Below are 14,343 nucleotides of genomic sequence, written 5' to 3'. Positions count from 1 at the left end.
TGACCCATTTAATAATGCAAAAGTGCCATTCATTATTTTAAAATTGTTAGTTAAACAAGAAGCTTAAATAATTCTTGTCTTTCAAAAACATGCATGGCAATAACAGTCCTCCCTCTCTCGTATTTTTGAGAAATTGGTACTTCTCAGTGAAACTGCTTCACTGGCACAAGACTCCTCCAGGACCAACAACACTCTGGAACATCTTTTGTGTTCCATGGTCCAACTAGACAAAGTAGAATTTAAATCCTTGTAAATATATGCCTGGCAGCAGTAACCACATTAAACCTACCACTGCAAATTCTGCATCTAAATTAATTCCAACTTTTGGAACAAATGAAACAGGTGAAGTCCAGGCACCTGGAAATAAGTGAGACAACCACTGAGCTTTCTCCTTGAGTTGGTCTGGGCAGGGGCTCAAGTAAGGGCTGTCCTTAAACCTGTACACATGCCCTGAGGACTTGCAGAATTTACACAGTCTGTCCTCAACACAGAGTTTCTTTGCATTCAGCTTCAGGAGAAACGTGTATATGCATTGCATAAAGATATTTGGCTGTGTGAGCCACAACCAGTATTGTTTGTGTACCACAAACATCCTACTCTTACTCTGAAGCTTTATCCCATAATTACTGTACTCCCTGAAAAGAATGGGAGGAAAAAGAGCAAAAAATTATAAGTCCACAGTGTGTCACTGAGGACTGAAGTGGGAGATGAAAGTGTAATGTCTCTGCAGACAACACTAAATTATTTGGGAAATGTTCTTTAAGTATAAGCAACTGCTTCTGAGCATGATTTATTTGCAGTTGTTCTTTTGGGATTTTTTTTCAATAATGTGGATTAATTTCCACAGTGAAATGAAAGGAATCTCTCTCCTACAATCCACCCCAAGATGAATCAGACCGTGTTCTGTTGTGCTGGTAAGCTTTATTGTTTGCTGTGTCAATACATTTTTTCAGGATTCTAATGGATAGGGCAGCGTACAGAGAAAATGAGGCTTGCATTTTGAAGTTCCTCCATCATAAAGTTTCAGATTAAGCAGCTGGGCTTCCGGGCAATATCCATGGTGTGCACTTGCGAGCACGGCACTCGCACAGCGACGCGGAGGGGATGTAGTGCTGCACCACTGTCCCGTTGGGACAGTGCAGAGGTATGGTCACCGTGGTGGTCTGAGTGGCTGTGCAACAGCTGCAGCGGTCTTCCCACTGCCCTGTCTGAGGAGAGTACCTGGTGGTGCTTCTGCACTTGCCCTAAATGGAAAAAGAAGAGAGCTGAAGTTTGAACAGAGCCTCATGAAACTCAGAATCCTGGTTCTTTCCTTCAAAATATCCGTGGGTGACTTTGTCCGGCTTCTGTGCTCTGCTGAAAACATGAACTCAGAAACAGGTGCCTGACTCCAGAATGCAGGGTGCTGCTCAAAGAGTAACTTCTTATGAGCATAAGCAGAGCAAAGGAGAGGTGAAGAAACTGCTCACACGCACAAAAGAGCCCGGAATTTAAAATCTCGCAGGGAATGTCCAGAGCGATGGTGTCGGCTTCTGAGCAAATGTGGCTGTCATGCATTCAGAAAGTGCTTTAGCCCAAATGCTGCAACCCACACAACCAGTGTTGCCCTGCTGGTGCTATTTATTCTTGTTCTGCTTGTCTGGCCACTTAACTAATTTAGACGGAGCTGTCAGTGCCTGTAGCTGTAAGCCTTCATGATGTCAAAACAAGTAGCCTCACATAACACTCTGTCTGAGTCCATTTTCTTTGGTGGCTTTGTGCTCTTATTTCTAATTAAATTAAAATATCCTATCATTATCAGGGAGGACTTTAGAAAAAAATGTACTTAATACTGTTTATTCCCAATGTAAAATCTGGATCTGCAGGAGAAACATCAATACTCATGACTTTATGGCTAAGGACCATTTACTTTGTAGACAGGACAAGAGGCTGAGAATTATTAGTTATGCCATAACTTGGATTGCACACAAGGGTTGATTAAAATCCTTGTATGGGGCTTGGTTATCTTGCAAAGAGCAGAGATGGGAACAGCCAGAAGGGAAGTTATGCTCCTGTTTTAAAAGAAAGTTGCCATATAAGATGTAAGCAGTGATGGGCTGGAAATTAAACTTTTAATCTGATTATGGAAGACACAAGACATGTAGAACACAACAGCTTGGTGCCAAGGCTAATGGAGGAATCCCAGAGCTTATAAGGCACACAACTCAAATCTTGGCATTTCGATCTAAAGATCTTTTAAAAAGTCATTTATCTAAATACCTATTTAAATTCCCCAAAACAACGCAGAGACTCAGTGCTTAACTACATACTCAGAGCTGAAAATCAGCTTCACAAATGTGAAGATAAATATTCCTTATTTTTTAAAGTAGAAAGTCCTAACAGAGCTACTTCAGAGTCATTAATTTCTGATGGAAGCAAGAGGGTGGGATGAACAAAGCCTTTGTGTCTAACACATGTGCCTTCTTTCATGCTGGTTTGACTAGGGAAAATTCATCAGCAAATTACTTCAGGAAATAAGTGCCAATGAAGTTAACACTAAGTCAATCAATGAGAAACTGATGCTCCACTTACTGAAGTGAAATCATGGTGGAAGAAAAGGTTCCTTTTGGGAAAGAAAAAGAGGGGTTGATTTTTGTTATTTACCTCACAATGAGAAATGGGCACCTCCTTGTCAGCCACACATCCATTGATATTCCCATACTGCAGTCTGGTACTTACTGGATGACATTCCACCTCCACACCTAACAAGTAAAAAGAAGAAAAATTAAAAAAGCGTTTGACACTGCTGGCAATTGCTTTTTGTAACTCACTTCCCTTTACTCCTGAAATTGCTGTCAGTGAAATGTTATTCCTGGTAAAATCCCTAGCTGGGTGTTTCTCCTTAGAGTAAGTAATACAAAGTTGTGTGACAATTTCACACTACAGCCCTAAAATTCCACTAGAGAAGGGTTTCCCTCATTTATTTTCAATTGACTGCTTTATTCTAAAGTCACCTTGGCCATCGACCACCAACCTCTCCCCTGGTCTTAGACTCTCCTGTTAACTCTGGTAACCAACAGGGATTCTGTTCCCCCACTTTCAAAGAGAACCTCATCATTAATATGCTCAAATATAAACTAATCCAGAGCATTTTCTTCTGAACTCTTGTGTGTTTTGGTCTGCATCTAAAGACTTGTGAAGGAGCCAGTGCTTTTTTCAGTGGGTATTTAGTGCATAGACAACAGCAGCTCTGTGTAGTCTTGCTATAGTTTTATGTCTCTGTGAAAAGACAGACTCCTACTCATACCCATTTCTAGCTAACCAATGAAATTTCTACATTTAACAGAATATTGGACTGATTTTTAGGTGCTACCCAAAACATTTCAGAAAGTTGAAGGAATTCAGCAGGGCAACTGCACAACTAAGTACATGCACAAGGGGAAGAGAAAGGTATCCATCATCCTACCAGCAAACACAGCTTTCCATGAGAATGCTGGTACCAAATTGACTCTGTGCCTTGCTAAAACCTTAAATTTCATTTGAAAAAATGCAGCTAATTTCTGGTTCCAGGGCTAGAACTGTCCTTTCTCTTTTAATGATTTCATCACTCCTTTATAAAAATTGTCCACCAGAAAGGATAGTTGTGTTCACACAATTGAAAAGCACAAAAAAAAGTCATCACCCTCAACACAGCTTTATCCCCTTTTTGATCCTGACTTATCAACTTGTTTTCCAGTTAGTTTACATCTGTTATTTGCTTTTTTTGTTGACTGTGCCTCCTCTGCAAAGGCAAGTGCTTGCAACTTAACAAGACACATGAGATTGAGATCAACAGAGAAAAGAGACACAACTTCTTTGTTAAATGGGAAAATAAGGAATATCCTTTGCCAATTATCAAGTCCTGTGGCTAATATCACAAAAATCTCATGAGAAAATAGGAGCTGTTCACTTGTGTGCTCCCACAAACTTACAAGCTGGAACAATGCCCTCAGACAAACTAAAAAACTCCAGTTGTGAAGACATAACATATGAAGGGAAACTGGCTCCTCAACCAGTTCCTTTGCCCAAGTATTGTTGGACTCTGCTGAGCCAAAGGCATCAGCCTGGACTTGAGGGAATGAGTTCTTTGCCCAATTCTTTATGGCACAGAGACATACTCTCTGAAAGACAGACTCTCTCAAGACCTTGGAAGATAATGTAATTGTGTCCATGAGAAACTGAGCTACATCCAGGCAAAACATCACTGGGAATAAGGATTTGAAGGTCCATGCAATATAGGAGGTTTTAGGCAGGCAGCACATCACTTAGATCAGTTTGTCTTTGCTGCTGCAGGGAGGTATCACTTTTAAATGACTCTGCTAAATAAATCTATGCATTGATCTGTGCTCATTTTGAACTAGTTTCTCCTCAATTACAGTGATTGGCACTAGATGCCCACCATCCTGTCTTTTAAATCTCAAAATCTGCTTTTGTTAATAAATAATTTCCAGTATTCCTTACTTGAAGCCTGGTAGATTAAAGCTCCCTTAACCAAATTACCTCTTTGATCCATTTGATGACAGTCTCTCAATAGCTTTCTGACTTCTATCTCTCAAGGCAGAGCTCAGTGATTATCCAGACAGGCAAAGGCTGCAAACTCTCTAGGAGTTACCATCCTTCATCAGGGGTATTATTGCAGCAGCTCCTGTGCCAGTGTGGTGATGGGCTGCTATGCTGGCCATCTTTTATTTATGAGCACATGCATAGCAAAAGTTAGAAAATTAAGACATAACACAGACAAGATGTTGATATTCTGACCCTAATAGAGAATTTCAATCCTTTGTTATACATTTTTTAAATTTTATATAAGCTACAGTATTATTTTTTACTTACAGAGGAGAAAACTGAGAGGTTATCTGCTCACAAATGCATCAGTGATTCATTTCAGAAATGAGAACTCAACCCTGCAATCCTTCCTTATGTAAGCAAACCCTTCCTACTCTCAGTCTGACTGACATTTGGATTATCCACACAAAGATGCATAAAATTAAGGGTTGCAGGATTGACCCCTAAATTGACAAATTTAAGAAGCAGTCAGGCTGTTCCATAGGAACGCATTTCCCCTACTGTTTTTTGTTAATATGTTATCAAAAGCATTACTGTCACCAGGGTTGGGCTTTTTTGATTAATTAATTTTAAGTTGATTTATTATTCATGAAGTGTTTTCCTCACATATTCAGTAGGATCAGGTTATGTGACTTGTCAGGCTGTCTGTGCAGGACCATTCCTGTTATCGCCAGATGAACAATAAAATAAAACATTCATAATTAACATCTGCATAAAATGTGGAGAGTATCTAGTTCTTTCTAAGCACTTGGGAATACTGTCAAAACACGTGTTCTAGATGACAAAACATGACAGCAGCATGTCAGAGGGTGGGCTTCTTTGATGGTTTATTATAACCACATTGCTAAGCTCTGGTTCATTACACTGCATATTATGGAAAATGTAGGTACTTACACACTCTGCCTTTTCCATACAAGATTTCTGGATTGTCTACTTACATGTGTCACAGCAAGTGTTGCCAATTTTTGCAATTCTGCCCTAAAAAAAAAGAAAAAAGAAAACTCAAATTTTGGCACAAATGATACACTTCTGATCTGATGAAAGAAGATGTATAAAGCAGGGTACTAGGCAAAAAAAAAAAAAAAAAAAAAAAAAACACACAACTGAATTTCTATATTATACAAAATCATAAATCTACATTAATAATCTTCTCTTTATCAATTTTAAGATTTTTAACTTGTTTTGATTTTGATCTTTGCTGGCAGCAAATATCAATATTTTATATTTTTATATTTGCTGGTAGCTAATTGGAAGTAATTGACTTATTAGCAAGTTCAACACCTGAAAATATTGCTCTCACCTTCTATTAGGAGCATTCTAAAATAAAGACATTAAATACAAATAAAATTCTGAAAACCAGAAGGGTAAAACCAGTAGCATTCAGGTTTCATTCTGTTTAAGAAATATCACATCTGTCTAGCAAGTTTGAAAAGCCATAAAACTTTATGTTTCTTGCTTCATGGCTATCTTCCAGAATATAATTCTCAGAAATATATGTTTAGTGCAAATTATTGAAAAACTATAGTGAAATGCAAAATGGAAAAATATTTATACTGCAGGGTGATGCCATTGTTGCACTCAACCCCTGAGCTCACATACAAAAGTTTGGAGGCTTTTTTAATTAAAAACCCTAAAATTTTGATCTGCAACAAGATGAAAACCATTAATTTTATGGCTGAAATAGTTCTGTTTGGGGGGGACAGGAGAAGAATAAATGCAGTTTGAGAAATTCTGTTTAAAAAGTAAACTGGTTTTCACTGATTTTCTATTAACATCACTTGAATACAATTATAACTCAAAGCCTGTAATGTAATGCAGCATTCTTTTCTAAATCTTTGCTTATACAACAAAACCATGTATTACAATTTCACAAAGTGAGAAACGACCCGTAGAAGCTGTATTTTTCCCACATTATACGCAAATTCTCCATTTGTTTCATGTGTATGATCAGACTGATTTGGTTACAAGCTTTACTAAAGGTTCCCTGCTTCCTGTCATGCCCAAGAAAATTGGAGCAGGTGGATATAAATACCTGTAAGATGTGTAAAATCTGACAGATAAGCAAAAACAGGGCTCCATGTGCTACACTTACACCCTCACTCTGCTCCTCATTGTCTAATTAACCTCAAATCACAAGAAAGATGGGTGGGTACTTTGTGCAGGGGTTTTTATCCTGCTAAAAAACTGTAGTTGTGGAAGTTTGATCTTTCTACAGCAGTGTGAAAATTCCTTTCCCTAATCTCACATAATGGCAGAGAAAAAATATCTTAGCATTTCTTATGCATATTTCTCAGTTTGTGTCATTGTCCATGCAGTTTTGCTCTGAATCCCAAACTGAGAACATTGTTGGAAAAACCACTTGCAAATGTTTGATACTTCAAATATTCAGCTTCATAATCATAACAGAATTAGAGTCAGCAGTCAGCACAGTCCCACAGAAAAACAGCTTATATTTTCAAACAGAGAAAACCTACATCTTTCTGAATTTTAGAGTAAATTCAAATTCAGTTTAGCCAAGGTGTTGGGAGAGGGTTGGGGTTTCCCACCCCAGCACAGAAGGTACCAGAAACATCACAGAGTCCATTAGGAAATCTGGGAACAGGACCTGTTTCACTACTTACTCCTTCAGCCAAGCATCTTCTGGCATCAAATGGAGGACAGCCAGTGATTCTCCTTTCCCAGATAAATTCCCCTCTCTCATTTACTCTGCAGGAGTGACTGTCACAGCCATCCTGAAGGGATGTGTTTGCCTGGAAAGATTGAAGGGCAGTTAGCTTTACACAGAAACAACAGGGGACAGGAAGTTTTCAGGATATTACTTTGCTGATGTCTCAATTAAAGTACCATGGTGGTGACATTTATAAAACATGGAAATCTTTGTTTATCAACAAAGTCCTTGTCTTCTGTTTAATTCCATGACCATATTGATCACAGCTCTGCCCAGACTGCCAAAACCTGACCTTTTTCAGCTCTTAATTTCCACTAACTTAGGAAAAAAACTTCTCTAAGTGAGAGATTTGGGGGTCTGGCCTATGATCCATCTTTCAAAGAGACATATATACAATTATTTACCTTCTGGAGGAGTTGGGAACATCTTTAGAAAACATATATACAACCACACCCCCATCCCTACACCAAATCATTTACTTTGGAATAAACACTTAAGAGCAAGTCCAGCCAAGTCCTCCTCCCACTGCCAACCAAGTCCACCACAAAACCACCTCTCTGAGAGCCACATCCACACATTTTTAAAATCCCTCCAGGGCTGGTGACTCAACCACTGCCCTGGGCAGCCTGTGCTAAAGCTGGAAATCCTTCCAGTGGGAAAAAAAATTTAATAATTTAATATCTAAGCTAAACCTCCTCTGGTGCAACTTGAGACTGTTTCCTCTTGTCCTGTCCCTTGTTCCCTGGGAGCAGAGCCCAATCCCCATCTGGCTTCCCCCTCCTGTCAGGGAGTTGTGCAGAGCCAGAAGGTCCCCCTTGAGCCTCCTTTTCTCCAGACTGAGCCCCCCCAGCTGCTCCTGGTGCTCCAGACCCTTCCCCAACTTTGTGGCTCTTCCCATACTCTCTCCATGTAAGATTTTTCACAGGAATGGAATAAAAGTAAATTTTAGATGCTGTCTCTTGCAACAGGGGATGGGGTTTAACCAGAAAAATATCCACTCCTGTTTAAGAACATATCTTGCACTAAGGCCAGGTTGGATGTGGCTCTTGAGCAACCTGGTCTACAGGAAGGTGTCCCTGCCCATAGCAGGGCATTGATACAAGATTATCATTGAGGTCGCTTCCAACCCAATCCATTCTATGATTCTATGCTGGAGAAGTTTCTCAAAATTCACATTTTCAATTTAACTATTTCACATTTTAAATGAGGGTTTTCATTTCCTCTAAATACCTGTTTGAAGTCATATCCCAGTTAAAGTTCCTTGATAACATTCCTGAATCTAGAATGCCCTTCTAGGATTTTGCATTGGGGTATGAAGTCACCCATTTTTTCATTTACAAACAAATTAACTTCCTTGATCAATTATTCTGGGATACAAAAAACACTGGTAATACCATGTTACCTAATCAAAAAGGAAGAAAAATGCACTTCCCTGGGGTTCAACAGAAGTTGATGATACATTTACATTTACTCATAAATAAAATAAAGAGTCCTTAAAACTTACCTGAAGATACTGAACCCTTCCATCTCTCAGCCTGATGCTACATGAAGTTGGCACACATTTTCCACAGCAAGAGCCAGGGATTTCATGCCTTCTGTAGTTCTAAAAGGTGAAAGACATTTTTCTGGGTTTATTTTGTTTTAAGCATGCATCCTGTATTTATTTTAAGAAGATTATTTTTTAAAAATCAGATTCAGTGGACAAAATGACAGCCAACGAAATGCTTCTCAGCAAAACCAATGAATTCTGCACAGTGCAACATGGAAAAGTAGTTGGAAGTGTGGAAACTGGAGAGAAAAGTGCAAAATGTCTAGTAAGCATTGGGCAGGGAAAGGGCAGAATAAGGGAAAAGAAGAGCAAAAAAGAAAAGAGGAATAATGGAGCCCCACAAACATCATTGAAAGGAAAAACAGTGGCAAGAAAAAGAGCATGGGAGAATGATCAGCACTCATAGGTGGAGAGGCAGAAAGGTATAGAGTGAATGATGGAAAGGAAAAAACCAAACCAAGCAGAAAGGAACTGAGCTAACACATGAAGTGTCCCATAGTAACGTCCCCAGCTGCTCCAGACAACCAACAGCTGCTTATGATGAGATGAACATTTTTAAGAAAAGAAACACTTTCTGGTTCAGTGAAGGCATGCATGCATGTTATCCATATGTTTTTTTATAGAAAGAGAATTTGGGGAGGGGGAGTTACTATTAAATCACTGGGGGAAAACATAGTTCACTGTTATTTAGGTGAACTTTCCCTACTAGCAAAAATATAAGCACCTAAAGCAGATCATAAAATGACCAAAAAAATTACCCTCCTGAGCAGAATATGCTGGAGTTGGCTGCACTTCAATTGCCAGTGATTTTCCTTACACAACTTCAGCATCCACGAGAAAGCAGGTGCTCCTGAGAGAATTGGTACTCTTAACCCATTTGTACTCTTAAATTTTATCCATTAGCAAGGAATTGCTTTTAATCTGGGTGTACCATGAAGTCAAAGGCTTTGAGACAGGAAAGATCCTGTGAATTGTGTGAATCCCACTGGCCTTAGGGGGATGAAGATATTCTGTAGCTTATTTGATTTCTTTTCCCCTCAAGCTCCACAAATTCATTACAATGGCTAGGAAGGGATATATACTCCTAGAGCTGCAACTTCCCTTGTGTAGCTGAGTATCTCCTAACCACAAGTTCACAGTCCTTAATAAGCCCAAATGGAAATGGCCTTTTCTTCAGGGTTTTCTGTCTAGTCTGTACTTTTGGGCCACATGGAGAAAAGGAGCTGTTTGGGAAATGTGTGGGTGGTGAAAGAAGCAGGAGAGGAATGTTTCCCCCCCCCCCCCTTTTTTTTAATCATATTGATTCCTCTACCATTAATTTCTACAGCTGGCTCCTGGCATTAAGCAGCAAGAATGGATACTTATGTATCTTTGGGTGAGAACATACACATGTACACATGTCTCTAGCCACAAATTCAATTTGGTGTATCTGTTTGGGTTTTTTTTCATGGATCTGCCAGGTTATATTTTGTGGAAGTGATATTTTGAGAAAGATGCTCAGCACTGAGCTTGGCCATTTATTTTCCCTTCAGAAGCCTATGTCTATAATCATACCTTACAGAAGGGGTGATATTAGGGTCTAAAACCACAAAAAGTATTCCAGATTGTCCTTTTTGTCAGAGGCTACATCCACACCACCAAATAAAAGGTGTCAAGGCCAGTTTGATGGCCCAGTGGACAAGTGGAACACTTATGAATTATCTGAGCTGTATTCTCTACATGAAACTGGTGGGCCTTGGGTTGTCCTAACCACTGACCTGTCCCTGGACATCATTTGGAAGTCACATCATCATTTTTCTGCTCGCAACAGGCCAGCTGGGACACTGTTCACAATTCTTCAAGAAAAAGAGTTGCAGGAAATAATTTGAGCCTGCAGTCTTGCTCTATTTTTTAATTGGTAGAGATTACTCTACAGAAACTTAACTACATTTCCTGCAGTTCTTTCCAGTTCTACTTCAGGATGGGAGATTTGACTAATCAAAAATTCTGCCCCTCTCTGTTCCAAGGGCCCTATCAGTGTATGCCCCTCCTGGGCATCAGCCAGGAATCCCACACGATCATATTAGAGATATGGAGTTTGGGTGCCAAGGCCACCACTTGCACAGACTCTGGGTTTGGCTGGGGCCACTGGGCTCCATCCAGTATCCAGGGAAAGGACAAAGAGGAAGAGGCATTTAAGTTTTTTTCTGTGAAACTTAGCTGCTGGCCTGTGCTCTTTGGACACAGGGTGATCAGACCAGCCTCTGCACCTCACTTAGGTCTCCTCCTACTCGAGTTATTGGTGCTAAGAGAGAAAACTACAGAATTGAGCAGAGCTGATCAGGCAATCCTGTCACACTGTTGGTCAGTAGAGTAAAAATGGAAGATATATCCCTCTGGCTTTCTCAGCCAAAGTCATTCCTTGCAGGTGATGGCACCAAAACAGCAGCAAAGACTTCAAAAACCAGTGGGAACTGATGGGAACAATCACTTCAAATCACCAAAGGCATGGGCTGGGAACCAAACAAATGCTACTGAGCCCAGCTTTTAGACAATTTGGAAGAGTCATAGGAAAGGGCTGAAGCATGGAGATCTGGCTGAGCTGCCAGTCCCTGGAGGGACAGACAACACTGTAGGAAAGAGCAGTCAGCAGTTCCTGTTGCAAATGATTTGCCAAACCTTATATTGCCCTAAGGGTAAGTAATCTAAAATAAACAATTAAATGTGCCTGTGGAGCTGAGTACCATGTAAAGTTATCTTTGCTACACTGAGGATTTAGATCAGATTTGGTGCATATCATCTAATTCATGGAAAGAACACAGAGCAAGACTTCTCAGAAGAACCTGAACCAGGCCAAAGGCCCCAGAGCTGTACCAAACGTAAAGCAGTGTGTACAGTGAAGAACATGACTTTCATCAGACACATTCCTAAGAATTCCCCCCAGGTTGCTCCACTCACCGCTGGGCAGGCCTGGCAGTTGAGTTTGGTGCACCTCAGGGTGTATTTCCGAGGTGCTGACTGGAAGCAGTCACACGTCGTGCACTGATCCACCATCAGGCGCCTCCCATGCTGAAACATCGGAACCAGTTTGTCAGTCAGTGACCATCTCACCAGCAAAATCCACATCAGCAAGTGACTTCAGGTTAAATCTCTTTCATTAAATCTTGCACTGTAATTCTTTGCTACAGAAACAAGAAACGCATGCTGCCAAGTTTCCAGAGATCTTAATTTTTTCATCTCTAATTCCAGAACAAGCAGCGTGGCATGAGGCTATTTTTCAAGAAAGCCCTTTAGAAGTCCTTAATCTGACAAATGTCATTGGCATTTCTTTGTTGCTTAAATATCTAGCAAGCAAGAAAGGGATCCTTGAAAGTTATGAGGAAGATTTTTTTTTAATCTATGTGGTTGCCAAGAGCTGATTTTTATGAATTTATTTGGCAAAAAGTTTTTATTCTAGAGCCATCACAACCCACAGATTATGGGCAGAAATTGCATGCTATTATTTTTGTAACAATACTGCTTGGAATCTCTAAAGGCCTAAAAGCTTAAAATTGAGAAAAGACAAATAAAATTTAAAAAAACAGAATTAGTGATCGAAGAGCTCTACTTGTCCATAGTTATAAGCAAATCAGGCTGAGCACAATTCAAATGCCCAGAGCTCTTCCCCAGCACCTTGTTTTCTGGATCCCAGCACCTTTTCAAAGCAAGCAAAAATTACATTTAAAATGCAGAGCAAAAATGACAAACCATTAAGAAACAAAAATATGTGGAGTCAGTAATTTCAGTCACTGAAAGGAATTCTAAAGACAAACTCTTCCTCCCAAGTGCAAAGCCCTTCATTTCAACCCCAAAATAACAAATCACAAAGGTTAAAGGGACAAAGCAGGAGCAGCCTACACAAGATTTACACAAACTTCTAAAAACCAATAAAAGAGGTAATTAGACAATTTTGCTAGATTATGAAAGGTTTGAAATGTGCTTCAGATATTAATGGAATGCCACCATGATTTTACTTGGTATTGTCCATATCCTCAAATTCCTTTTTGAATTATTAACTGCTCATGAAAGAAATGGAGCAAAAAACAAGCTGACCAGAGTAACAGTGTAAAAGTAATGATTTTACAGGTAGTTTAGAGCCAATACCGTGAAGGATAAATGTTCTGAGCACAGAATTTTAACTACATTCTTATTCTGTGCCCCAGGATAACAGAGGTGCTCAGGCCTCTATAACCAGTAACAGTAATGACTTTCTCCTGAGGTCCAGAAAAAGGATCCTCCACATAAAACATGATGAAAGAGGAAATACCAAGGGGGAGATTCCCATCTTTTAACAGCTTAGCTTGAGACCTGAACTTGGGATTCCTCAGCTTTCCCAGTTTAACCTTTTGTAGTGATTATCATCAATCTGGAGGGTTAAAAAACCTCAATGGAGGCAGGCATGGGGATACACTCAAAATTTTGCTCCTGGAGAGGGAGGGCGTGATGGTTTTGGCTGGGGTACAGACAATTTCCTTCCCAGTGGTTGGAATGGGGCTGTGGCTTGGATTTGTGCTGCATACAGCATGGATAATACAGAGATGTTGTTACTGCTGAGCAGGGATTGCACAGAGCCAAAGCCTTTTCTGCTTTTCCTACTGCCAGACTGCTGAGGAGACTGGGTGTGCCTGGGAGGTTGGGAGGAGACACAGCAAGGACAGGTGACCCCAACTGACCAAAGGGATATTCCAGACCTTATGGCATCACGATCAGAATATACAGGGGGCAGAAGAAGGAGCACCCACCATTCTGCTTGTATGGGAAGGCTGAACACCTGCCCAACCATGGCAAGCAGTGAATTAATTCCTTGATTTGCTTGGCTTGCACAGCTTTTACTTTCACCCTCTTTATCCCAACCCAGGAGTTTTCTCACTTTTACCCTTCCCATTCTCTCCTCAATCCTGCTGGTGGGGAGTGAGCGAGAGGCTGCTGGCTAGGGTTACAATACAGCAGATGGAGAGCAAATATCTTATGAAAATCCAGATTTCTTGTTTGGTCTCAACACTGGAAAGCAGTCAGACACCAGAATGACAGTTCTAGTGCAGACCACATGACATTCTTTATCAAAGAATGCCTCAGTGGCTCTAGGCTTTAACATCATAAAGAAAGGGTCTACAAAGCCACGACTGATATCACTGATATCCTCATGCATTCTTCTAATAGTTCTAACCAATAAAGTATAAAATAGATAAAGTTGAACTCACATGATAATCACTCTGAGAGGCAGGAACATAGGGATTTACTAGAGACGTGTTGAAATGAACTTTTCACACAAAAGTGCCTTGAGCTTTTGGGGGAAGGTCTTGCCCCAATCCCAAATTTGCTTAGCATGACAGAACTGAACAAAATAATGGATTGATACAGATTTTTTTCCCTTTATATAACACACTTATCATGTGCTTTCTTGGCTAGCTTGGAACAAAATGTCAACACCTGCTAACCCAGCGCCACCAAAATAACCTGCATAAAGCTCAAATCTGCTCAGATCACCTTCAAATATGCCACTCAGTAAAAGCCTGAGAAAACA

The 14,343-nt window shown here is 40.1% G+C and overlaps 1 protein-coding gene across 3 annotated transcripts in view; it reads right to left on the bottom strand.

Moving 5' to 3' along the window:
• Positions 1 to 901: 901 nt before the first annotated feature.
• VWF (von Willebrand factor) overlaps positions 902 to 14,343 on the bottom strand; it is a 134,241-nt gene continuing 120,799 nt past the window's right edge. For all 3 annotated transcript variants that reach the window (XM_068190569.1, XM_068190570.1, XM_068190568.1), the window contains 6 exons: positions 11,739 to 11,849; positions 8,757 to 8,855; positions 7,206 to 7,334; positions 5,523 to 5,562; positions 2,644 to 2,741; positions 902 to 1,244 (listed from right to left, as the gene is read on the bottom strand). In XM_068190569.1, coding sequence (XP_068046670.1) covers positions 1,029 to 1,244; positions 2,644 to 2,741; positions 5,523 to 5,562; positions 7,206 to 7,334; positions 8,757 to 8,855; positions 11,739 to 11,849 — 693 coding nt within the window. In that variant the 3' untranslated portion in view covers positions 902 to 1,028. The remainder of the gene's footprint in view (positions 1,245 to 2,643; positions 2,742 to 5,522; positions 5,563 to 7,205; positions 7,335 to 8,756; positions 8,856 to 11,738; positions 11,850 to 14,343) is intronic.

This window comes from Anomalospiza imberbis, chromosome 5, assembly GCF_031753505.1.
Source record: "Anomalospiza imberbis isolate Cuckoo-Finch-1a 21T00152 chromosome 5, ASM3175350v1, whole genome shotgun sequence".
Lineage (NCBI taxonomy): Eukaryota > Metazoa > Chordata > Aves > Passeriformes > Viduidae > Anomalospiza > Anomalospiza imberbis.
The sequence above is the reverse complement of the archived record's forward strand: the minus strand, read 5'-3'. Positions and strand labels throughout refer to the sequence as shown.